The 26,179-nt window shown below is 36.6% G+C and overlaps 4 protein-coding genes across 8 annotated transcripts; 1 reads left to right on the top strand and 3 right to left on the bottom strand.

The window, feature by feature from the left end:
* Positions 1-485: 485 nt before the first annotated feature.
* On the bottom strand, positions 486-7,794 carry LOC114725502 (uncharacterized). 5 transcript variants are annotated; one of them, XM_028912019.1, is made up of 4 exons: positions 7,594-7,794; positions 6,683-6,748; positions 3,426-3,513; positions 486-2,342 (listed from the first exon to the last, which is right to left on the bottom strand). In XM_028912019.1, exon 4 carries the CDS (start codon positions 2,297-2,299, stop codon positions 923-925), a length of 1,377 nt encoding a protein of 458 aa, XP_028767852.1. In that variant the 5' UTR covers positions 2,300-2,342; positions 3,426-3,513; positions 6,683-6,748; positions 7,594-7,794; the 3' UTR covers positions 486-922. The 5 variants fall into 5 exon arrangements, with proteins under 5 accessions (XP_028767852.1, XP_028767850.1, XP_028767851.1 ...); XM_028912017.1 differs by lacking the exon at positions 3,426-3,513 and having other exon boundaries at positions 7,594-7,793; XM_028912018.1 differs by lacking the exon at positions 3,426-3,513 and having other exon boundaries at positions 6,683-6,751; positions 7,594-7,793.
* A 403-nt stretch (positions 7,795-8,197) lies between these two features.
* Positions 8,198-11,022, top strand: LOC114725501 (tRNA(His) guanylyltransferase 1-like). The gene is given in 3 exon segments (XM_028912016.1): positions 8,198-8,412; positions 8,723-10,025; positions 10,028-11,022. Coding segments are annotated over 2 exon segments (1,563 nt in total). The 5' UTR covers positions 8,198-8,412; positions 8,723-8,968; the 3' UTR covers positions 10,534-11,022.
* Positions 11,023-14,350: 3,328 nt separating this feature from the next.
* Positions 14,351-19,342, bottom strand: LOC114725504 (uncharacterized GPI-anchored protein At1g61900). Its single transcript, XM_028912023.1, has 10 exons — positions 19,229-19,342; positions 19,126-19,139; positions 18,978-19,058; positions 17,495-17,674; positions 16,769-17,374; positions 16,093-16,338; positions 15,928-15,960; positions 15,584-15,724; positions 15,244-15,288; positions 14,351-14,752 (listed from the first exon to the last, which is right to left on the bottom strand). The coding sequence occupies exons 3-10, from the start codon at positions 19,039-19,041 to the stop codon at positions 14,682-14,684; spliced, it is 1,386 nt and encodes a 461-aa protein (XP_028767856.1). The 5' UTR covers positions 19,042-19,058; positions 19,126-19,139; positions 19,229-19,342; the 3' UTR covers positions 14,351-14,681.
* Positions 19,343-24,404: 5,062 nt separating this feature from the next.
* Positions 24,405-25,079, bottom strand: LOC114725447 (uncharacterized). The gene has a single exon (XM_028911961.1). The coding sequence runs from the start codon at positions 24,987-24,989 to the stop codon at positions 24,606-24,608; it is 384 nt and encodes a 127-aa protein (XP_028767794.1). The 5' UTR covers positions 24,990-25,079; the 3' UTR covers positions 24,405-24,605.
* Positions 25,080-26,179: the final 1,100 nt, after the last annotated feature.

Consider the following 26,179-nt stretch of genomic DNA (forward strand, 5'->3'; position numbering starts at 1 on the left):
TGTGTTATAACGTAGATGTTTGTTTTCGTTACTTCGATTAGCTTTGCTTACCTGCATCGGGTCGTTGAGGACTGGACTGCGCGCTTGGATCCTCAGATGCTACCGCGAACCTCAGTCAGCTGTGTATGCGGTAAATGGATTGGGCTGAGCACGTATTGGGAATAAATGGGTCGATCAGCTAGGTTCCTTAACAAGAGAAAAGACACGGGAGGCACGATCTCCATTTTAGATCCGCGTGATCCGTGGGGATGTTGTCCCTTTATTTGGTTGTAGTAAGGGAGGAGATTAAAAAAATTGAATGGGTTTTGATTTAACAAAAGTAGGACAGATAGGGTTGAATATTTTTAACGAAGATAAGATGTAAAAGGAAATGGCAAGTAAAATTTTTGGTAAAGAAAATTTTTCATGATACGTATCTCATAAACTTCCATAAATTTTATCGATAGCAGCCTACTTATCTTAGCATTCATTCCTTAACAATTCTATACGAGAGAGATCCTATCAAAACATCATCCAACTTGGGAAACAATGCATATCTCGACTGTTCTCACTTCTTAAGTCCTATCATCTATAGATCAGTCATTGATCCAAAACATCGTACGTTTTCCTCTGACAAGAAAAACCAACAAGAAACAGCAAACATCACCGGGGAAGGAAAATTAAAAAACGCGAAGTCTTCCAACATGGAAGTCAAAACTGAGTAAACCAAATGATAAGCCAACTGTACAAGAGATTTGATAATAACTATGAAACTAAAGCTAAATGCCTACTCCATACCACTAACACTATCAGGGTACAAGCATTAGTGATTTATTCCGGGCTCACACTTCTGTTTTCCTTACAATGCCAATTGTCTTCGATCATTTTCAGCCATAGTTTTCAGACAATGTGCGGTCCAATGGGGTTTTCAGGTTCCACCGACTTAAGTCTCACCTGAAGGTTGAACGTCATCTTCCTTAGTAGTCTCACGTGTATGACCATGGCTCTGGGAATCACTGTTCTCTGGCAAACCGGATCCTTCAGAGCCAAATCTGGAGTCGGATGGGACAGCATCTCTTCCAATTACAGGCTTTCGAGAGTCAGGTTTATCCTCAAGCTTGTCAACAGACTGAACGTTTTCACGATCAGCAGATACAGGCATTTTGTTGAGTTCCATATTCGCGTTCTTTGGTTCTTCATGAATCTGTTGAGATTGCATTGCTTCAGGTTCAGCAGATACAGGCAGTTGGTTGACTTCAATATTGAAGCTCTTAGATTCATCCTGAATCCGTTCAGTTTGCATGGGTTCAGGTACAGCAGACACAAGAGTTTGGCTGACTTCAACATTAAAGTTCTTTGGTTCATCCTCAATCTCCTCAGATTGTATGGGCTCAAGCCCAGCAGGTGCAGGCATTAGGTTGAGTTCAACGTTTGAAGCCTTTGGTAAATCCTGTACCTGTTCATTCAGCTGGACAGAACTTCCAGCCTGCTGTCCAGTTTGCAGCTCCTTGTCAATGTTTTCAATCACTGGAAGCAAGTGGGTGTCTTCAGCTGTTGGCTTAGAATCCTTTTCTGTTCCCCCATCTGCACCGGTTTCTGGTACCTGTCTGCATGTATTAAGTTTGTTCGCATTCTGTTCAACAATTTTGTCACACTCCATCTTCATGATTGATGCAGATTGACTCCCATGCCCAGGATCTGATAAAGCCTGTGCTATTCCTCCCGCGGGAATGGATGAGTCACTTGTTGGAATGTTAGTCACGGGTACTAGAACAGACGCAGATTGATTCTCGAGTGAAACTGAGGCTCCAGAATGGATGTCAGTCGGAAGTACTTGGTCTTTAGAGATAGGCACCAGAGGTTGCGACTCAACGGGTTGTTTGCTACCTTGACCTGATGGGGGAATAGAACTTTGCATCTGAGCCTGTGGGTTAAGAACTGGAATTGGAAAATCTTTCCTTTGCATCATTTCAAGATGAGGAGCCACATCATTTTCAGGAGTAACAGGAACATATTGCCCTGGTTGAAATACGACACCTCGTAAATAGGTTGGAGAGTCTCCTATCCGAACATTAAGGAGGTACCCACCACCAAAACAACCCTCAATGACACCAGTAACCACCTTCCCTAGCATTTCCTCATTGGCACAACCAGTTGTGCCCGCTGTTTGGGTGGGAATGATCACATTGTCAGGGACACTTCTTACAGGCGTGATGTCTGCCTGAACTGTGCTTCCTTCTTTGCGGGGTCGCCCACGTTTCCGCTTCGCTGGAACACTCGATGGATTTGAAGAGCCTGGTCCTTGGTTTTGTTGGTACATCTTCCAGAATTAGATGTTAAGACAGGTCGATGAAAAAATCTTCCTGCAAATCATGAAATTACCATAAGATATTACTTTATGTTTTTCTGGGAAGAAAATCACGAAGGCATGTACCGTTTGTTTGAATAACTAAGATGGTGCCAAAACGGTAAAATACATAAATTGCGTTGGGCCTTTTAAGTAAATTTCCCGAACAACTATGAAAGTTGAAGAATAAAAAACTGTGATGCTATAGATGACATTATAGTAACTCAATTTGAAGAAGCAAGCCAAAAAAAAAAAAAATGAAGTAACAGGGATCACAATGCAATTAAGGAAGGGGTGATAAGCAGCAGAAGGTTTTCAAGGACCTTCATCAGTCCTTTTCTTGCCCAATTTGTAGTGAAGTGAAGCAAGATTAGCCATGACAAGCATAGTGCAATAAAAAAATAGAAAAAGTAACACCGTCAGTGTATCTTAATTCGTAAAAAAAATATTTGAGATTCCTCAGCTTACTCTCAGTGAATGACAGAATAAAGTTTTCATATTTCTTGCAAATATGTTAACCAATATAGGCATGTAGCTAAGATAAGGCTTAAACTATGAGCGGATAGTTAAAGAAAATAAACAGCAGAATAATTCAATTTCTATTACCCATCAATATTATGCAAAAATCAACAAACTGTTGCTCAAGCAACTAGTGGTTTCGACATCAAATAAAGCACATATAAAGCTATGAAGCAGAACAATGATTTTGGTGATCTTCTATTTTAGTTCATTCTCAAAGAAAGTAGCAGCACTTAAATAGTTTAAATTCAACTAGTGGTTATGCTGTGCAGACTTATTTTTGGTTGGGGTGAGGGGTTTGGGGTGGCATAGTTATTAATCATGTGTCGCACACTCCTAGCACACTCCTAGCACAAAGGTGCACAGAGTGTATTGTCGCACGAGCCACATGAAAATGCAGCAAACAGGTTTTAATAAAAATCAGAACACAATTTTGTAATAATTAGAATATGGAACCAAATTTACATTAAAACACACACACACACACCCCGCCATAATGATTTATGAATCACAATATCTAGTACCTAAAACGATCAATGCTCAACAAAAAATCTTGAGTCTATGCTTTAGCCTAAGTTACCAGTATCCCAATGATCATCATGCAATCCCTCAAGTTCCTCTCATCTTTTGAGGAGTTTCTTTGTCCACCTTGCAAATTAACCATCAATCTGTTTAAAGAGATTGGGTCAATGGTATCTCAAGAACTCAATTTTTGATTGTGCATATTTATCTGTAGCACTTCTGGCATGAATCACAGCCACACAAAAAATATCTTCTATAGCACAGATACAGCAGATCTACAAGAAAGTTGCCAGGCTACACATGTAACAAAGAAACGAGCTGCATCACCAAGGCTCAAATTAGTGCTGTCAGTAATATGGGAAAGGTGATAAAGAGTAGACTCAAATGACTATAACAAAGTTCAACACTCAGCAGTCATAATTTTTAATGAGACAAGATATCACATTTCAGCTCAAAAAGGCATTGGCATATGACGGAAACGAAGGTAATGTGAAAATTCTAAGCATCAAATTAAGATGAGATGTTCAGTGGAGTTTAGTGGATTGGTCCTTTCACCTTGATATATGGGAGAGTTCTCACACCACCAGTGTCCATTAACTGGTATTAAAGTAAATGGTCGGCGACTTTAAAAAAGGCTCCCTGCGAAGGGTTTTGACCAACAAGGAAGTTGAATGAAGTATTGCAAAATGTAGTTGTTGAGGAACCAGCTCTCGGAGGGTGATCAATTGATGGAAACCAAGGTAATATGGGATGCACAAGTTCTACATTTAGTAGTATGGGATGTTTTACAGGATACTTGGCAAGGTGATTCTCCCACCTCAATAACTAGCTTTAGGGAGAGAGTTCCCTGCCCTGCCTGCGTGTTCATCAGTATCACAATTTCATCTTAAGAGATAGGACAAATTAAAGAAATGATGATTTAAACAAAGAAGTCTGACTTGAGCAAGGCCACTATGATCTTTAATTACATCTCAAGATAAGGTCTGATTCAATTATATTATCTCTGAAGAGCTTCAACAACAAGGTAAGATAGCTATGAACAATCTAATGTGCCTTATAATCACAATGGAATCAATAGCAGCATTTCTTGGCTGGTGTCTTGTATCAATAGGTTCACAATGCAATAAATACTTAAAGCCTGCCACAGAAAGATCCCGCACAACCACCAAATTTCAGAACATGAGATCAAAGAAACCACAAAAAGAAAGTTGTATTCAAATGACAACATTTCGGTGAAGCTTACCAAATGAATGAAAAGTGGAGCCATGGAGATTTTTAAATAGAGAGAGAGATAACCAGACAATGAAATAGATAATTAAAATAAAATCTACAGCAACAACAGCATTCATATATTAATTTCATTGATGTTAGTAACAAACAACACAAACATCAATAACAATAACAGCTCTTTTGATTCCAGCCTCCAAACATAAGCATAGACATTAGGGATTTCTTATTTTGTTATTTCTCTTTTTGAGGACAAGAATAAGAGAAGATGCAGACTGTATTTGCATCAGACATAAACATGACATGCATTGCATCACAATTTTATTTAAAAGAAAAATAAATACAAGGGAGTAGTAAATAAAATTTTAATGATGTATTATTTGCAAAAATTTCTTGGAGTGTGAATACAACAGTAGTAGCAGCAACAGCAATAAGCCTTATCCTACTAGTTGAGGTTGGTTATAAAGATCGCAAAATGCTATTGTACTCTATCAACAACCAAATCCTTGGATAGGTTATTCATCAAGAGGTACCCCATTCAATGACTTCATTGAGCATTCTCTTAGAGATGCAGATATTCAAGATAAAATTTCCCATAATATTCATAGGGTTTCTCTAAATAGCTCCAAGAGTTAATTATCATAGTTAAAGACATAAACAAGAACACCAGATCTCCAGGAAATCTCATTCATTGTAAATTTGCAACTTCTGTAAGTACAACAAAGAAAATACCAAATCGTCTTACCAAATAAAAATGGTATAAAATAAGAGACGCTTGAACTACGAATCTCTTAATTTTTATGCTGTTGAAAGATCATTGATCACTCAGCCGTCATATCAGCATCAAGTACCCTAAAGCAGATCGCAGAAGAAAGGGGAAGTGAAAACCTAGGAAGTAACCGCAGTGCAAAACCCCTAGACTCTCAACCAGTGACTATTCATAGTAGAGGATGCTTGATGCCAGAGAAAAACCTACCAAGGAGTTACAATTCACAATTATGCTTTTAGAATACTCTAGAATCCAACCCAAAAATGTTGGCTGTGAGAGAGCCCAAGTATGTTGCTGGTTCTATCATTATTCTCTCACAAGCACCCTTAAGCGGAATTCCTTCACTCCTTTGAGCTTGCAGCAAAGGCATTGCACAGGCCCATTTTCACGTTATGTTGAAACTTAATTTATGTACGAGAGTGAGGGTGCAAGGATCAAACTATAGGCCAGCTGGTCAAAAAGGCTTATATAGCATACCAAAGAACCAATGCAACTAGAAAGCCTAAGCAGTTAAGAGAAAGCACTGGAATTTGTTTCATATCTCTAAAACAAGGTCTGCATACTGCATACAGCCGTAATGTGCATGGCCAAGGCATGATAAGATAAGAGCCTGCAAATATAGGCTCATGCCAAGCCTATCAGAGACCAGTTCTTTAACCATAGTTATAATAGTTAAACGATTGATCAAGTGAGGGAAAATCATTTCAACAACATTGAATCAAGTGGATATGAGAACCAGATATTCACAATATTTTGCTGGATAAGGTCAATTAATGATCATGATTCAAAATAATTGAGTCAGCAATCAACATTTGGAAATATCAGTCCAACGTGTAGCTTGTTACCACAATCATATGCATTAAAGAGCATATCTCTTTCCATATTTTGACTATGAACAAGAAGATATTAACTACATAAGAGACTTCAACATTTTAGTCCTCAATCTATTTTTGAAAACAGGTTGAGGCAAGTTTTATGGAAATTTACATGGCATATGCATACAAACATGAAGTTAATAAAAAAGGTCTTTTATGCTACCACTTTTAGCGTCCATTATTCTCTGTGCCAGTGCATCTGTGTCTATCTTGCTCAAAAATGTTCAGCATACACTGCCTAATGTCGTCTTTCATTTCAAGCAATAAATGCATGTAAAACTTATAAATTTCTGCTACGTTTTCAATAAATTCCATAAATAAGCTGATTACATAAATTAATGGTTAATAAGACAAGGAAATTGATTGCGCTAGAACCTGATAAGAAAATCATACTTAGATTTAGTAAAGTACTACAGTAGAACATGATCACATCTCTGTGCTTACCAACTCTGCTAGTTCCAGGAACTGATTCCCCCCAGTGGCTGCAGGATTTTGCTTGGTTCACAGACTCTGCTACAATAAGGAGAATGAGTAGTGTCAACTAAAGTTAGCCAAAAATTGTGTCTATGAGCTCTCACAAAACAACTTTTGAGGAAAGGAAACCATAATTTTACCTCCTCAGATAAATGCCTCATTTGGACAAACAAATTTTCTTTGGCCAGAATTAGACTCAATTTGGAAATCATGTATGGCAAGACTTACAAAGGTCGAAAACAAAATGACTACTTCAATTTTACAACTCAAATTATCACTGACTGATATTTAGAAATGGACCATGATTTACTTAATACAAGCAGGTTCAGCCGTTCAGGACAGCTATTGGAAAGGCACATTCCTATGATTTGAATCTTTACGTTCTGAATTTATTGGCCAAAGCTAAGTAAATTCCATGTTTTTCTGATAGAATTACCTTTGCAGCAACAAGATGGTACTATTAGCAACAGTAAATAAAAATGTGGGAGAAACTACCTGTTTAGGAAAGTTAACTAATAGAATGGGGAAAGTAACAGAGGATACAATATAAAGAATCGGGAAAAACAGTAAAAGATAGCATGCAAGAACACGGGAATCGAGCATGTCCAAGACTGTATTCTCAACCATATGAAAAGAAATTACTGTAATATGTAGCATAGCAACACATTATGTATCGTGAAATTGCATGGCTGATACGTGTAAAAGTTCAAGAAACAGAAGATACCATGGTGCTATGCATAATTGTGATTCAAAATGTGCGTGCCGGAAATAAGGGAAAAAGGAAATAATGTGCGTGCCTCCCGCTGCTGCTCTTTACAAATGCCAGAGAAAGAAAAGATTGTACCGACGATAGATAAATGCAGTTAGCAAGTAATACTCACATGTTGATTATGGAGCAACGCAGGGACATTCGGGAGAAATGGGGTTCACCGGAGATTAATCAACCCGGATCAAGGAAACGGTGAAAGATTCTATTCTTGATTGCTTATTGATTCGCTTTCTATATACACTTCTTCAGCTTGCGTCCGTGGCTCAGCGATGGGAAATTAACTGAAACTTCACCGACGAAACAGAATTTGTGATGGGTTGTTATGAATTGGCAATTCGGTGTACACCTCGCCGGCTTATGATTCAGCTTCCGAGGAACGTGGAGAATATATTAATTTCTTATATTTCATGTCATATTTATTTCCTTTACATCCAAAGAAATAAATGAAAGGAATTAGCAATATCAATTTAAAAAATAAGAGTAAAGGAAAATAACAAGAGTAAGAAAAAGAAAATCAATAAATAGCACACACAAATTGCAAAAATTCAAAAATCATTTTTTTAATTAATGAACCATGGGGAGAAAATCAAGAACAAAAATAAGCTTAAGGAAAAGGAATCATTTTTTTTTTTGGATGAGAGAGAAAAAGTAGTTTTCCCAAATTTTCAATCAACGGACGGAGAGAATTGGAGGAGAAAAGTCATTTTCCGCCTGTGCCCCTTGCCCTCGCGCGCCAAACTTTCTTCTTCGTTATCGACTGCGCGAAAGTCGAATTCGAATCAGGCCTCTCCTTCCAGTCGACCTCCGCTCTACCTCAGATTGGTGCTTCCAGTCAGCAGACCACGATGGTCGTCTTTCTTGCGGCGTCTTTGTGTGCGTCCCCACGGGCCTGGTCTCGCAATCAACTCGTCGTCAAGCATTCTTCGCTCAGGTGTGTTTCCTTCCTTGCTTATCCTTCTCAGATTTTCTCCATTAACAGTGATGATTTGAGGAATGGGAATCTATGTAGTTTGTGAAACTCTGCCCCTTCTCAGATTTCTTATCCTTCTCACTGTATGATTTGATTTTGTCAATCATCTGAGTGAAGAATGTATATGTGGAAATGGCGGTGATGACTCTCGGTTTTGATCACGCTTCATAAGCCTATGTTTCTCTAAACTTTTAGAGACCAAGCAGTAGATTGGTGAAGTGTTCTGGATCCCCATTTATTGAAGCCACACTTCTTTCTTTCATGTTTTCAGGTTAAACTTTGAAGAGTTGCTGTTTGTCTTCATTTCTTCAGCCTTGCCCATGTATTGAAGCTCAAATTAATTCTATTCTCTGGACCTTCTTTGCTTCTTTGGTAATTTGCTAAAGTAAGATATATCCCAAGAATTTTGCCCATCTGCGATTGATTTCTTATCGTTACCTGGACTCTTGCCCCTTTCGAACTCGCCCATAAGGTGTTTGATAAATGTCTTGAGTGAAGAAAGCAATATTTCTGTTTAATGGCAAACAGTAAATATGAGTATGTGAAGTCATTTGAAGTTGAGGATGAGGTGGTGTTTCCTAATCTCATTGTTGTTTGGATCAATGGTCGTAACTTTGAAAGGCTTTCCAAAATTCATGATTTTGAGAAACCATGTGATGAGAAAGCTCTGCAATTGATGAATTCCTGTGCTGTTTCGGTGCTTCAAGAGTATGCAGACATTGTTCTAGCATATGGGTTCAGTGATGAGTTCAGCTTTGTCTTCAAGAAGAGCTCCAAATTCCATGAAAGGCGAGCTAGTAAAGTTTTATCCATAATCACATCTTTCTTTGCATCTGCGTACGTAAGAAAGTGGAGTGAGTTCTTCCCGCAACGGGAGTTAAAGTACCCTCCTTCCTTCCATGGAAGGGTTATAAGTTGTGCATCCATTGAAGTCCTTCAGGCATACCTTTTGTGGAGGCAAAATATCTGTCATGTTAAGAATCAATATGATCAATGCTTTTGGCGTCTTGTCAAACGGGGAATGACTGAAAAGCAGGCACAAAATTTTTTGGAGGGTGCTGAGAAACATGACAAAAATGATCTCCTGTATGATGAGTTCAATCTCAACTATGCTGCCCTTGAGCCTATATTTCGCCAAGGCTCGTTTGTTGCAAAAACTGTAGTGGAAGATATTGTGAAGTACAAGGCGAATGGTGATCCCATCAAGAGACCAAGGAGAAAGATCATTACGGTGCATTCAAAGAAGATTGCTAGTAGAAGATTTTGGAATGATATGAGTACGCTAGTAAAGGAGCTTGGTGGGTTTGTGGAGGAGATTGATAATGTAAAATCAGAGTATGTAAAGTCCTTTGAATTTGACGCTAAGTTGATGCCATTCACATGGATTGTGGTCAGAATTGATGGGTGTCACTTCCACAAGTTTTCTGAAACACATGAATTCATGAAGCCGAATGATGCAAGAGCTCTTAATTTAATGAACCTATGTGCGATGGCCGTGTTAGAAGAGTTTCAGCCGGATGTAGTATTTGCCTACGGGGTTAGTGATGAGTATAGCTTTATTTTCAAACAAAGTACTTTCTATATCAAAGGAGAGCTAGTAAAGTTGTTTCTGCTATAGTTTCATTCTTCACATCTATGTATGTAATGAAGTGGAAAGACTTTTTTAAGGAAAAAGAATTGAAGTACCCTCCTTCTTTTGATGGAAGAGCGGTGTGCTATCCATCAAGAGAGATTCTTCGTGACTATCTTTCGTGGAGGCAAGTGGACTGCCACATCAACAATCAGTATAACTCTTGTTTTTGGAAGCTTGTTGCTTTGGGGAAAAGCAAGAAAGAATCCCAGAATAGTTTGAAGGGGGCTCAATTGCAGAAAAGACTTGAGGAATTGGAAATTGACTATAGTAGTTTGCCTATAATGTTCAGACAAGGATCCTCAGTTTTCTGGAGCGAGAGAGGCAAGTTTCTCAAGCATCAAGAGAATGAAGAGTCTTGTGAGAGTCATAGAAAAGTCATTGTAGAACACTGTGATATCATTGGACCAAGGTTTTGGCTAGAGCACCCAAGCATCCTTGACGGGAAGTAAGCACATGTGCGAACGTTCTTCCCAAATGTAATTGTCGAATCTGTGGCCCGAAGGTAGAGCAGGGTGTGACTCGAAATTCAATTATCAGAGTGACACTAGATTTCATTGCTAAGGGATTTTGGTATTATTTATGTCACTTGGGAAGCAAGAAATGATATGGTACATGGAAAAGGCCTAATGGGCCACAGGGAAGCTCTATCAGTCATCTCACACTATCTTTCTTATATTCCCCCCCCCCCCCAAAAAATTTTAGGCAAGCAACCTCCTAGCAAGCGGCGAATTCAATCCACTCCTACATATTGTATCTGGTTTTCAAAGGTTGAACGTCAAAAGTTTCTGATTTACCAAGGGGTTAGATCACCCGTAGGCAGAGGAATTTTTGCACTAATGGGGAAAAAAATTCTTCGAGCTAAAGTTGTTGCCTTGCACCTCTCTCGAGGAGCTGGCAGTTTGTACGAAAGTGGTAGCAACCTTGCATGTTTTCCGTAAGTTTCTGGGCAGGCTTTATGATTTTCACATAGATGATATAGAGAGGGAGCCGATTGTTTTGATTGTTAAATCGGATGCGCAATATCGTCCCTTTAGGTGGAATCTCATGGGATATGATGCCATTCAGGAGGACACTCTTCAAATGTCTAATGCTTTCTCTGGTTTGTAGTGTGCTGTTTGTTGTATGTATCAAAAAAATTAAATTAGAAAGGAAAGCAATTGCGGGCGTAAATGATTTTTTTTTTTTTTTTTTTTGTCAACTGAATGAATGCTGGAAAAGCCATTTATGATGGGGAGGAGGTAATAATTCTTCTTAAATTATTAATCATTGATCCAGATTAATGTAGAAGTTAGCATGGAAAGATTGAAGAAGGAATCTGTTACGAATTCTGACGATGATTGTGTTAATTTGGCCATAAGTCTGCATTTTGAGAACAATTATTCGCTTCTGCACCTATATAAAATTACTAGTATTACTCTTATTATTCATACTCGCAAAGGTTTCGGTGTATAGATGGCTCAATAAAATTGAGCTGATAGAAGTTTGAGGGATTTTAGTAGTCAGGACCTCGACACACTGATAAATCTCTTTATGCTAACTCTATTTCATGTATTTTCTCAGTGTTTTTTCTCGTCACTTGAATTCTACGAAGACATTTTTGTTAAAGTTGTCTTATAATTATTGCAGTTGAGAGTGAGAGGAGGTACAATTAGATTAAAATTAACAGATGGGAATAACACCTACTGGGGCAAAAAAAAAAAAAAAAGGAAACAATTTTTTAAATAAATTATTATTGTTCAAACTACATGAGACTAGTTCAATTTATGATTAAAAAAAATAGTTGTTTAACTAATTTAAATAATTTAAGGGGTCAAAAATGTAAACCGATCATTTTTTTCCCATGTTAGTAAATCGATTAAATTGTGTTTTAAAAACGATTACATTAATTGAATGATTATAATGTATTCAAAATAATCAATTTTATTTTAAAAAAATTTAAAAAAAACCAGGCGTTAAAAATGCCTTCGACCTCTTAACGGCAAAAAATTCCTCTCACAAAGGTGTAGTTACCAAAGCTGCCTCAAGTGAATGCTTCTGCCTATGAAAGTGATATATCATACTACACGCAGGGCCATCCATACCACATTTATTAGCACAGCTGCCTCTATATCCCACCTTCATGCAAATAGTTGTGCATAAAATAAGCAAGTACAATAAATAAACTGCAATTATTGGGGTCAACATAACTTCGTTTAAATTAGCAATATTGTTCATGTAATAAATTAGCAATCCCGTTTATTTGAAGCCACCTTGCATGCAATATACTTTAATTTAACCAAATAAATTATGTGACCCCAAGTTTGTGGACCTAAATCCTCTGCCTGAGACAGTTTCTCAATCCAAGCTTACGCAGATGATGTCCAACTTGTCACTTTCATGTGTGAAATTATAAATATCCACAATAGCTAAGCTTTAAACTTTCCTTTTCCTTCAGGACAAGAAATGCAGGCTCTTCTGAAGCCTTTGTTTTCTAAGGAAGTTTCTATTTGGTGGAAGTGTTTAATACTCACATCGGTGGAAAATTAAATATACATTTAGCATAAAATTTTATTGTTTTATTTCATAATATTTTATTTATTTTCTTATTCATTAAAATACTTAGAAGTAGTAGCAGGACAAATTGTATAACAATGTGAGAGAGCTCATACTCTGCTATAAATATTACTGTCAAAGTGGTTTTCATTTGTACATCCTCACATCATTTTCCTGTCTGTTTTATCAGAATATGGCCATTTTGCTGAAGAAGTCATTGGCTTATTCCAAGATGGAGAAGGAAGACCCAGAAGAGATAATTCACAGAAGAGCCCAGTTCTTGATTTACAAAGCGTTGGAGCAAGCAGATGCTCAGAGAAAGACTTCGTCATGTTTGGGAGTCGGAATCTCAAAGATCAAAGTCAAGATTGGGAGTAGAATGAGGAAGATGAGGAAGAGAATTGCGCGGCACTTGAAATCATGGAAAAGGTTCTTTGGAGCAAGAGGAAGACAAGTCTGTGTTATAAAAGCTCCTCCTCTGTTCAACTGATATATCACCACATGCTATGCTTGCTGTAATTCATGAAATTAAAAACATGGTGCGTGTAACGCACTTTTTCTTTAGTCTTTTGAAACCCAAGTCAAGAATGTCAAGAAAAAACTTGCAATAGTGATGCCCGATAAGAATTTAGAGAGAATCAGAAACTCATGCACATTAGAATTTTCACTTTGGTATTTAATCAAAACAAGAGGGTGTAATTATTCCCCTCATTTTTTGATATATATATTAAAGTCATTGAGATTAATCTCCTGGATTTATTTTTTGTTATCATGCTTGCTAATTGAGTTATTGGCCACATGTCATCAGTTTATTAAAGATGATTTGTGATGAGATTTTGCGTTGATTCATATGATTAAAGCCCAAAAGTGGTGATGTGCTACGGTATTATTGTTGCTATTGTCCCTTTAGGTATCATCCTACTCGTGTAGATTGGCCAGATCCTAGAAATATAATGAGAAATTCAAGCATCCTTGCATGAAAGTAACATATCAAATGCCCCATCACTTTTTTCGGCCTGAGACATTACTGCTCTGTGTGTAACAGAGTAAAGTAATCTTATGATTTGGGTAAAAAGGCAAGACTTGAATCCTGAAATCATGAAATGAATACATGACCTTGAAAAAAGAAACGAATTTGAAATTTGAATATCAAATTCAACAGTTCTGTTTTATAAAATGAAATCCAAAATAAAGTCTCTGCAACAAGAAACAGTGACCACTCGTCTGCATTAAATGCGTACATCAGTAGCTGGAGACAGATGGACGCTTTTAATTCAGTAAAGTAATTGCAATGCTATCCACAATTTCACAAATGTATTTGGTCGGCCAACTAAATCCTGCAAGAGCCCCCCTTTATTAACACATGTAGGTCGGTTAACTTCTTAAAGGTAATGAATACATTTGGCCCCCCAAAGAGATTTCATCAATTAAGAAATTCACACTTCTCCACAAACAATCCATAAAACACGAGTTTCTTTCTTCTAGGTAGCACTTACAGCAAAATCTTACATTCATTGAGCCTACGTGGAAGAGTGCACATTGAGGAGAGAATGAGAATTTAACCTGAACGTAATCCTAGAACACCTCCAGTCTAAGCATTGAGAGAGAGGACTATTCTGCCGAGTCATTCTCTCTGAAAGCTTAAGTGAACATGATCCAACTTCAATAACCAATACACTTAGAAAACTTTAAGCATCTCATGTGTCCTTAGGGAAGTTAGATCAAATTCAGGGAGACGAAAAAATTTGTAACCTCATTGAGATATTGCACTTCACAAGATGACAATAATACTTAATAGATGGTCACAGGTTTGCGTCTCAATCTCAACAAGTTACCGTATAACCTATAATTCCCTAAGTTTCCTATACACAGTTTTATTACACAAGCATGCAAGAATCATGAATTAACAATATCAGAAACAGATCTCTCTCCCCAGCAGACTAATATTCTACTACCAAAACCCGTCAGACTTGGATGACAATTAACCTTTTGGATTAACACTCACCCAGAAATAACTGTACTCGAAGGACTAAGAAGGCTGCATTAAGCAAGGATGCCCTTGTAATTAGCCACGTGTCATGAGGAGAAGGGAGAAAGCGAAAAGCATAGGAAACAGCACATAATCACTTTGGAGGCCTGCGAAAACACCAAACGAAGTTAAGCAGGCATGAGGGGGAAAAGCAAGAAGAAGAAGACCACCAAAATACATCTGTAACAAAGATCTGGTCTTCATTAAAAGGCTTAAATCATCACTTATAAGTTTAGTTCCTGAGAAAATGCGCAATTGAGTCATTTGGGTTCTATTTAGTCATTTTGTTAGCTCACCAAAAGATTATTGACCTCAAAATCAAGGAAATCAAGGACTTATCAGTACATCATCGTTACAGGGACAACATCAAATTAGCACTATCTTCCGAGGACCAAACTGTGAATTTAGACCACTGTGAGCAAGCCAGCTTACAATTCCCAATCTACTCTATATTTCCTTTAAGGTCTATATATATCTGACTATAAGAGGTTATTACTCAGGACTCCAAACAAGCATATGTTTCAGCATAAGCTATAAGCTATGTGTAAGGACTTCCATTAGATTACGGAATAAATAACTCATTGCAAGGTGCTCTTACAGCTTTGGCCATTTGCTGCTGCAGGCAGGGCAGGAATGTTGACAGCTGTAGATCCAAAAAATTAAAATTAAATGTTAACACAATAAATAAAACAAATTGCAGAAAATGGATACTAAAAGTTTTAAAATAATCAGAAATCCTCCAGAACGTTAGTAAATAATTATATTCCAGAAAGTTATGAAATATTTATAGCTCCTCTAAAAAGTCGTGAAATAATTAGAACCTCTCCAAGAAAACAACTCCGTGTCTGCTCTTCACCCCCTCTCTTAAGGGGAATAAAACCAACCAAAAAAAGGTTTGCTACTTAAAATCATCCGTGCTTTCAACATGTTAAACATACTCTTATTGCATGCTGAAGTCGCCAATTGAGATGTAGAGGGCCAAGGTGCCGGAATATTGTCATTTAGATCACAATTGAAGCTAATCCCGGTCGTATCTAATGTTAAATCTGAAGGCAAGCTAGGCAGCAGACAACCAGCCTCTGTTTGAAGAAAAAACGAAGCAAGTCACATGGGCATAGAACTCTATACACAACTGTACAATAATGAACACTTCAATATCTTTTCTAACAAGTCAGCAAGTCTAAAATGCATTTTGACTTAAGCTCAGGCAAACCCATTCCCTTGAAATAACAAGACGCTAAGATATTATTTGTAACAATGCATCGTAATTTGAATACGGTACCTTGAGTATTAACTGAAACATCCACATGGTTGACTTCCGCATGATGTTGAATTGGTAGGATGAAAAGAAAAAAATAGGAAAATTAGATTAAAATATACACACATAAGCATGAGAATTAAGTCTTTCCATTTCGCCAGTCAACAGAATCAGAGAATTAAAACTAACCTTGAAGGGAGAAATCCTTGAGACTAACACGGCAGAGGCTATAAACATCTTCAGCAATATTTGATTTTTTTAGTTTCATGGCCAAAGTCTCTGCACAATCCAAAGCTTGTAAGTTTGTGATGAAGCTCTGCCTTTGCAGGTGAGACACGTACACTCCCATGGAGTCACAGCAGGCTGTCTTGTTTTTTATCCCATCTCCACAAGCCTTGGCGACGTGTCTTACATCAGGCAAAACCAGAGGGCAAACTGAGGCAGAAGATAATATAAGATCTGAGTGAAGGAATTCAGTACCACAAAGGGCTAAACTCTCCATACAGTAGCATTCATGATTCATAATGACATTAAAGGCAGCAATAACACCATTTGAAACTATTTAACAAGCCAGCCAGTATCCACCAAAATCACAAACATGATGAATATTATACATGTGCTTAGAGAAGATAGGAAAAGACAACCAGTAGAAGCAAAACAATTGACATGCACAAGTGGATGATGACGTCCCAAAAATACTCGAACCATATTTTTTCCAGAGATAATCTTTCTCTAAAAGCTGACCTCATAAGTTTAGAGTCAATCACATACTGATTACATCTTTTGTTTGGGGAATCCACCCCCAACTCAAAATCTATATAATCTTTAGTGCATCAACATGATGCAACATTCTATTCTAACTCACCTTTGTTAACATTGCAATTAGATATTCCTCTGAGAATTTTCTTAGCATTAGAAGGGTCAAGCTCACTAGCAAGCCATCGAAGTACAATACTTCTACAATCATTGATCCGAGTTGAGTGCTCAGGTAGGACGTGTGGCCCATCTAAGCCCAAGAGATCAGATCCTTTTGATGCAATTTTTGTAGCTGCTTCTAATACAGCATTCTGACAAGTCTGATCACAGCATTCTTTAATAGGATCAATTTTCTCACAAGCAAGAAGAAGCTTAGAAGTGTCCACTATGTCATGAAACTCATTTACGTCTTTGACCGGGCAAGATGCTTCAGTGAGATTTAAAGAATGAATTGAACACATCTGTGTCAGACTATGTTTGGCACCTTGGGCAGTCAAAATCTGCTTTGCATCTGATAGGCAATATTTAGCAAGTCTCCTGTTCAAGGCAAGCATGTCTGTATGCTTGCTAGATTGCCCAATGAGAATAGAGAGAGTGGCTTCCAGCTGGGGACAACATATTACATTAGCTACCAATGGTGCAAAACTTTCCAAGCAATCAATTGCTGTCACGCTCATCAAGCTTTCAGAAGCAGTGAAGTTCAAAGGGCAAAACCCTGTAACAGGCAGTCACACACAAAGACGACAAGAGAGAGATAATCAAATCCAAGATGTAACAGATATTTCCATTCAAGCCTTAAAATACCAAAATACAACTTCACAATTTAGAGGAGAACCTGATAACTTTGGGGTTGAGGTATTGGTGAACGGAACTAATGGTGAAGGTGCAAGGAGAGGGAGAAGAGGCTGCGGAGCACCCAGAGGAGGGATTTCAGGGATCATGGAACCCACATGACTATCCATTTCTATAGGATCTTGATGGCCATCTAAGATACTCCGATGCAGCTCATGGGCACCTGTACCAAACATGAGCAAGAAAAAAAAAAAGGAATCTCTTTTTTCTCTGATCCTCAAGGACAAATTGGCAGGAAAAATAACATACATAGAATCATAAACTTATCTGTAAAGATTCATATATGTTTATATTTCTGTCATCTTAGAGTTACAAAATAATACAAGCCACGAATCAAATGCTGGATTTTGCAAACAAGAGGGCATCAGAACATAGCTCAGAGGCAAAGGGACACGCAAATTTCACTAAAATTAAATCATAGCTATTAGTCTTTTCAGCAGAGATGCACGTCATCAACTCATTTGTGAATAATGCTCGCAGATAAAATGTTCCAGATAATTTGGTTTTTCTGTTCCAATGGTTCATGTGGCATTCCAGTGCAAACCCAATCAAAGAGATATCTCAAACAGCAGAAAACACAATGCTTCAATATAATTGACACAATATCTTTTTAGATGAGAAGTATGAAACAGAATGCTAGTTCACTGAGCTGAAGCAGAGGACCAGGATCACAACGAATGATAAGGCTAAACAGTCCACATTCAAAGTCCAGAATAGGTAAAAGCCACCATTAAAATAGAGGCGCTAGTTGATCTACTAGAGAAGTTTTATAGTAAAAGGAGTGCGCTCAGGTAATCCATGTTAAATTTTCAAACACATGGCCCTGGCTCTGCCATTTAGTAATTTGGCTGGTACTCCGGAAGATGAACTCCCCGCACTAAGCGCTTAATTGAGAAAGCCACATACTAAAGTGATAGTTTTCATTTCAAATTTTTAGCGCTCTAAATGTTACGTATTTGTATAGCTTATTTTAATGGAAACTAGTTCCCAACTTAAATTATGCGAGCATGGATAACTACAACGTCAGCCAGCAGAAGCTATTGACAAAGAAGTTTTCTCTACTGTAGGGAAAACAATGTTCCAAACCCTAACTCTGCTTACTTCTTAACAATCCCACTTTACCATATTCAACATTAGATGATAGCAAAGAAAAGCTGAATCCAGAAATTAAAACTCAACAAAGATTCAAAAATGCAAGTGAGTAGAGTTCAACTCAAGTAACTCGAAATAAATGATATTTCCTGAAGTATCTCCTATCTCCCAACCCACACTCATGCTGAGTCCTCCAAAGAAAATTTAAAAACGAAGATCCACTAATTTTCCCAACAAAAACAAAAACACGTCTCTTAGATTTTCGCCAGCATACAGCAGCGCAACAATAGTCGGACACTTCAGAAATCTTACAGATCACAAGAATTTGAAGAAAACCCAGCAACAAAGTCTGCGATCAAGCGTAAAGCACTTACCAGTAGCCAGAAGAAACAGCTGTACAAGAATGAAGTGATTAAGAGCAAGTTTAAGCAACACCATTTCCTTCAAGCCCACCACTTTACAACACCCAGTTAGGGAAACCAAACAACTCAGCAAGTTAATGCAAAGGCAAAGAGTAGGTACCACAAACCAAAGGCCTGCGAAAATGTATATGGCATTGAAGAGGAGTTAGAACTTAGAAGTGGGTGAATAAGGAGGAAAGAAAAGAAGGGAAAAAGGAAGAGACTGGACACGGAGAAGCCATGAATGAGAGGTTTCAAAGTTGGTAGGGACTATGGCAGGCTCAGTAATAGCTGTCTCTTCACAGATTGAGAGACAGAGAGGGTAGACCCCACCATGAAAATTGGAACTCAGATAGGAGCTGCGCTACCGCATTAACGCCATTAACACCTTTCAGCGATACAGGAAACTACTACCGCCGTATGCCAGCGATTATTTTGCACGCGGGCGTAGCACGCTTGAAGAGACTCGTACGTGTAGCGCACGTTTCAAGGCTTTTGAAAGTCAAACAGTGAAACAACTGCACATTTGTAAATTGCAAAACGGGTTTTCGTTTTCGTTTTCGTTTTCGTTTTCCGTTTTGGCGGTAACTAATAGGAAAGTTGTGCCAACGGCGATTCCCGGCGTCAGAGTCTCCATCCGTTGCTGACTTGCTTGTTCTAGAAGACTTCCCTCCACTGTTACTTCGCATTATTATTATTTTTTAATAGCGCTTTCATCGATCTCCTTATAAATATATATATAAATTCTCTAATAACATGTAGTCGTACAGCTTCCTTTTAAATATTATCATTTAATTATAAATATACATATAAAAAATAATAAAATGTATTAATATATGTGATTAAAAAAATTGACAAAATAAATATAAATAACTTGATTTTAAGTATTTTTCTTTTCATTTTCATACTACTTATCACAAAAATACTGTGTTTTCATCTCTCACAAAAGTATTGTTCTTTCGGTTCTCATATTACTCATTAGTACAATCTCACTTTTATAAAAGAACATATTCTTCCGGTTCTTAATATAAGACCCATTTAACTAATTTGATTAGATTAAAGAAGTTAGGTAAGTTAGTTAATTATAAGAAATGTGACACGTTTTTCCTAAAACACCGTAATCATCTTTCTTAATATCCCATCTTCCTCTTCCACTTGATTATGGTTGATGGAGTATCCATATGGGTAATTTAGAGAAAATTGATAAATATAAGAAATGGGTCTTATATTTAGGACAAAAATCAACTCAATAATTGGGTCCTATATTAAAGACCAGAGGAGTACTTAAAAATAACTTCGAATATACAAAATTTTAAAAAAGGCAGCTGACACTTTAAAGTTCAAAATAACAAGAAATGAGGTAAAAAGATTTTGAAAATGTGATGAAATGAAAAAAATATTTTTTTATTAAAAATTAAAACGTTATTTAACCATAAAAAATAAATTGAATTTGGGCTATTCAAAATTTGGATTAAGATTAACGGTTTTACTCATAAAAAGGGTGAGCAGCTCTCTCTCCCCTCCTTTTTAACATGATTGTTTAATCTTTAATAGATTATATTTAAGCATTATCAAGATTAATTGGAGGTAATTCTTTTAACATGATGTTTTTTTTTTTTAAATTCTCGAACAGAATTATGATGTACCAGGGCTGAGATGCCACAATAAAGTCCTCCTCAAGATCAAGTTTTCTCAAATTCGAAGTGTGGAATGAATTTTTCTAGGTCAGTGATGAGTCGAAATCATGAAGTCAAAGCACTGATTGGATTTGGCTGCTTCACTTTGGACTATTTGTATTGCTTATGCTTGCGTCAATTAAATCTATTTACATAAAACTTTAATTACTAATCATTTTTCAACGGAGAAGCAAGTTTTCTCATGAAATCTCATACTAAGAGCGCAGTGTAGTTGATGATGCTGGAATTCTCTCCTAAAAATGATGAATGAATTTGTCGATGGACAGTGTTCATAAAAACTATACATAATTTATCTATATGTTTTTATCATAAAATATAATACAATTAAGCAGTAACAATTAATTAATTTGTCCTGTCTTAGTTAACATTTTTATAATATAGTTAATTGATATGTTTTTTTATCTTAAGCATAAAATTTTAATCTTCTTTATTTTCTTGCATTTATTCTCTTTTTTTTAACTACTCTTATTGACTGCACATTATGAGTAGTTTTTAATATAAATAATTTGTTGGTTAAAGTATACTTTTAGTCCTTTAACTTCATATATGATTTTATCTTGGTCTCTTAACTTTAAAAAGTACAATTTTAGTCTTATAACCCTAAAATTGTTAACAAATAATGATGCTACTGAGCTCCTAAACACTGATAAAATTACTAAATACTAATATATGAAATTTAATATTCAAAACAATCATGATTATTATAAAAAATTATTATTTAAATAAAAAATTACTAAATACTAACATATTAGGTTTAATATTCAAAACAATCATGATTATTATAAAAAATCATTATTTAAGACTAACAATTCCGGGGTTAATGAACTAAAAGTACACTTTTTAGAGTTAAGGGACCAAAATAAAATCTTGTATAAAATTAAAGAACTAAAAGTATACTTTAACCTTTTTTTTTTTGGTCAGAAAAGGTATTTTAATGTAAATAATTAAAATAAGGATTATTTTTTAAAAAACAGTTAACATATGTTATTTACAAATAACTATTTTTTTTAATATGCATGAACTAGCTATTTATAATTCTTATATGCATTGATGCGTCGGGGCATTTGCATTTATTCTTTGTACGTGGAATGATATTGTTAATTAAAAAGGAACAATGGTTATGGACCCCATGATATTGATTTAATTGGACAAGTGTTGTTTTATTATTCTTTTTTTTAAACGTATGCTTTGGATGAAATTAAAGGGGCCAAGAGGAAGCAGAATCTCAACAACTTTATTTTCAAAATCAAATGTACAATTCTTAATTAATGTTGTAAAGATTGCAGAAAGCATAATTCCTATTCCTATGCTATGATGATAGATTACGTAAAATTCCTTGGTCAAAATTACGTAAAATTCAGGCAAAGCATATCAAAATTTAGTAATGGTCAGCACAAGTTCTTTCTCCTCCTTTTGTCCCTTCACACTTGACATTAGCACAGCCTATTTTTGTCTTTACGAAATTCTGCAAATGCTCCGCTCATAGCATATATTCCCCCGCCTTATTCTCTTGCTGACAAAATTTGAAGCATTTTGACTTTAATATGCACCAAATTTAAACGGATAGTGCCAAGAAAAGTTTGAATTTGCTATTTTAATTAAAGTGAGCAAAAACCACTGATTAACACAGAGCCATTCAATTGGCTTTGATTTGGCTTGGCTTTATTTGAGAAAAAAATCTTTAAAAATTGAAAATAATTGAAAATAAAATAACTCTAAGTTATTTTACAATTTTTAGGTAAGAATTCCATGATTCTGAGCTTCTATTATTATTATTATTATCTAGTTAGCTTCCCTAGAAGCTTGTGGAAGACACAAATCATCCCATTTGAAAAAAGAAAAAAAACAGAGAGAGAGACTAACGCCTCTTTGATCATTCTGTCTGCCCCAGATGAAATTTCCTGTCACTTTAATTTTCTTTTGCTTGTTTTTTGTATAGCGTCTGAACTTTTCGTCAAAACAGAACAAACAAAAAACTGGACTTGACGGATTCAAATTGAATTCGGGGATTTTGTCAGTCTGGATTTATATAAAGCAACGGGCTTCTTTTGTATTTTAATGGGCCATTTGTGCACAAGACGACCCATGATCCTATATCAGTTTTCCTTTTTCTTTTGGGTCCTACATAAACCATACAAAAGGAGGGCTTAGCCCAACAGAAAAGTCTAGACTAGGTTGGGATTAACCCCCAAACAATCCTTATCCACAAGGATTCTCCGGCTGCTCAGACACGTATCAAACTAGGAGGAAATTGATATCCCTCGTTTAGCTAATTTACCAGCTACTTCATTTGCATTCGTAGGAATATAGCAGAGCTTTACTTCCCAGTCGAACTTCAATATCTCAAGTATCTGCATCATCAGAAGGCTGCAATACTGATTGGAATTTTCCTGATTAAGAGAATCAATTAGATTCTTTGCATGAGATTCAAGAATAGTATGCTTAAATCCGAAATCCCATGCCAACTTCAAGCCCTTGGAAACAGCCAAGTTTCGGCCTCCAAAACACTGCACGATCCTAGCTGAAGAGAGAAACCCACTATCCAATTTCCATAATGGTCTCTAATACTTCCCCCCACAACCAGCTTTAATTTTTTGGAGGTGTTTGACACGGCACCATCCACATTTACTTTAATCCAACTTTTTCGGTGGTTGCATCCAAATAGTTGGGCTATCCGAACTTTGTATCCTCACACCACATTTCACCTTTGTAGCAGCTGCAGTAAAATTCTTCCAACCATAGTTAATCACAGCAACTGGATTAGCAGGTCTGACAAAGTTGCTTCATAGGATTTTATTTATTTTGCCCTAATTTTTCCATTCACTTCTTCTATCTCTTACACTAAACATGACTCATTAAACAATTCTATTTCTTTCCTCATGCATGCCAAACATCGTCTTTTCATCTCCTCATCTCCATTTCCCGTATTCATTCCATTGAAAATCTTCAAACCAAACGGGGCTTCAACGGACCATGAACTTTAATCTGGCTGTTGCAAAGGGTCTGCGTGTCACATAAATAAAGTCTAAATCTAAGAACACCAACGCTCAAAACCGATGGGATGCAAATATATTATTAAGAGAAAACAAAACTGCAATTGACGAAACCTGTCTCAAAAGAAGTAGCATGGATTATATAGAAATAACAAGATTACATATCCAAATTAAACAACTTTAATAAGGAAACCTTGTAGAAGAGAAAAATAGTTATCGAAAACTCTCAGAATTCAGATTATAGTGGACATCATGGCTGCTGGAAGGAAAAGGGTCGCATAAGGAATATTAAAGGCAGCGATATTATATAGGATACTTTCCTAGTGACGATAAAGCTAAGGTTTGTTTGATTAATAATTGTGGGTTCTAAAAAGGGCAATCCGCATTCCTAGCAAAGAAGCTTCCGCCGCCGGCGAGGCAGGGTAATAGAGGCGAAATCCAAGTGTGTCTGAATCAGTTGCGCTTCTGCAGTAAAGGGCGTCGCTTCAATCAACGGAGGTTAGATATAGTAGAAGAGGCTAGTCTCTCATAACGTGGTGAACAAATATTCAAATTCTATTGGAAAGGTACTGCGTGAGGATTGCTTCCAAATAAGAGAATACACGTCCCTACCAAAAAAACTACATCCCTTCGGTGAGCGAGTTGGTTTTAGCATTTAGATGGAATGAACAGTCGCAATTAGGGTGAGAAGATGGGAGATAATAAGATGATAAAGAAATGAATCAAAGTGAACCAGCTGGTACAAATATTAAGCATATAACCACTGCACATGTCCATTCCAAGTTACAATGACATACACGAAAACGCGAGATGAAAGTAAACCTGGCATAAAAAATGAATAAAATGAAGGGATTTTTTTCATGGCTTTGACTGTAATTTTGTACAACAGAGAAGAAGCCATTTGATTAACATTAGTCAAGCTCAGGAATACTCTGCAGAACAGGCCTCCAAGGCCTATGGTGATCAGAAACATGATGATGATCTCTAGCGCTTAACAAGCGGACCAGAACTTGTTCTGCTAAAGCTCTTCCTTCTCTCTCCTTCTTCCCCATAAGTCCCATTAATTCCTCAAGCTCCTTCTTCGACATCTTTATCGTCACTTTCCCATTATTAGACGACGACGAAGCTCCCATCCCTCCCAGAAGCTGCTTCTTCTCCGGCACGACCACTTCGTCGACCTCGCTCCATGCATGAACTTCATCAAACACCTTGCTTGATCTCGTCGACGACCTCAACGATCCCCAGTCGTCGCCGTCCCAGTCCACAGCCGACGTCTTTCTGCAACAATTTCCCATATATCTATCTCTAGCTATACCTCACTGAAGCCGAGTGATTGAAATTAAAGATCTGTGTGTATTATTTGTGTACATATAATGAAATATGAAATGTTGGAATGAGAGAGGATACAGGTGGGGAGGTTCAGGCGTGTATATATATATATATATGAAGAGAAGGGAGGACGAAGGTGGGCTTTGTTGACCGAAGACTTACGTTAGAGATGCCGTGTAGGACCCAGATTATTTGGTGACATATTTATAGAAAAACAATAGTTAATAAAAGGACGTTGCGCTGAGTGGATAGGATATCTACTTGATCTGGTCTTAAATCAAAATAATTTTGAGTGTGAAAATTCAAGGGTGAATCAGCATCTTTGGGAGGTGTGAGAAAGTGGGTGTGAACACAGATCTTGGGGAATCTTGGACTAGTTAATCATGAAACACTAGTCCTGTTTAGTTTACATGTAGAAGTTATCCAACTCATTACTATATATAATTACTTTCACGTGTTCTTGATACTTTAGCTGTCACCGTGTCAAGATCTACGTGCATTAAGTTTTTACTAGTAATAGTAATAGTAATGCTGGAAGTTAGAATGTCAATTGCCCAAAGCCACCAAGCTAGAATGTCCCTTTTCTTTGCCAGAATTATATCCCAAAGTTTTCTTCTTTTCTTAACTAATCATATATATATATATATATATATATATTTCTGTATTTTGTTCAATTTATGCTGATATCTTATTTATTTTTAATTCAAAACTTATGATTTTGCTTTTAAAAATAGAAAGCAAATCATACAACTTTTTTACATGTTTGTTAAAATTAGACATACGTGCACGTCCTAGCAAAAGAGGTTAGATAATATATTTCGTTTAAAAAGAAATTGGAATGAAAATATGCACGCGAAAAAAGAAGAAGAAAAGAAATATCTTTAAGAGAGATATCCTTAACTAGATCTTCTGTTTACATTAATTGATTATATCGTAGACTGAAGAATCTGGCAATAGGTTTATGCCCCGTGGACAATGAGCAATTTAATCATGATGAAATCCGCCCAAAATATTTAAACATATTTTCATTCTAATTTCAAAACTTGTGTCATTTCTTCTTGAATAGAATTAGGCCATATGAATATATATTTGGTAAATATAATGACGACAAGAGTTTGTTGATTTGATAATAAGAAAATGTATAGCATGCTTTGAT

The sequence above is a fragment of the Neltuma alba genome, unplaced genomic scaffold (assembly GCF_004799145.2).
Source record: "Neltuma alba isolate B1F8T4 unplaced genomic scaffold, ASM479914v2 tig00012254_pilon, whole genome shotgun sequence".
NCBI lineage: Eukaryota > Viridiplantae > Streptophyta > Magnoliopsida > Fabales > Fabaceae > Neltuma > Neltuma alba.

Excerpts from the sequence above, each read along its gene's own strand:
- LOC114725502 (XM_028912019.1), bottom strand. The coding sequence starts at position 2,299 with ATGTACCAACAAAACCAAGGACCAGGCTCTTCAAATCCATCGAGTGTT.
- LOC114725504 (XM_028912023.1), bottom strand. The coding sequence starts at position 19,041 with ATGGTGTTGCTTAAACTTGCTCTTAATCACTTCATTCTTGTACAGCTG. Across the intron at positions 17,675-18,977 it reads GCTGTTTCTTCTGGCTACTG|GTGCCCATGAGCTGCATCGG; the intron begins GTAAGTGCTTTA and ends TGTTTGGTACAG. Across the intron at positions 15,961-16,092 it reads CAAGGATTTCTCCCTTCAAG|TCAACCATGTGGATGTTTCA; the intron begins GTTAGTTTTAAT and ends ATCATGCGGAAG.
- LOC114725447 (XM_028911961.1), bottom strand. The coding sequence starts at position 24,989 with ATGGGAAATTGTTGCAGAAAGACGTCGGCTGTGGACTGGGACGGCGAC.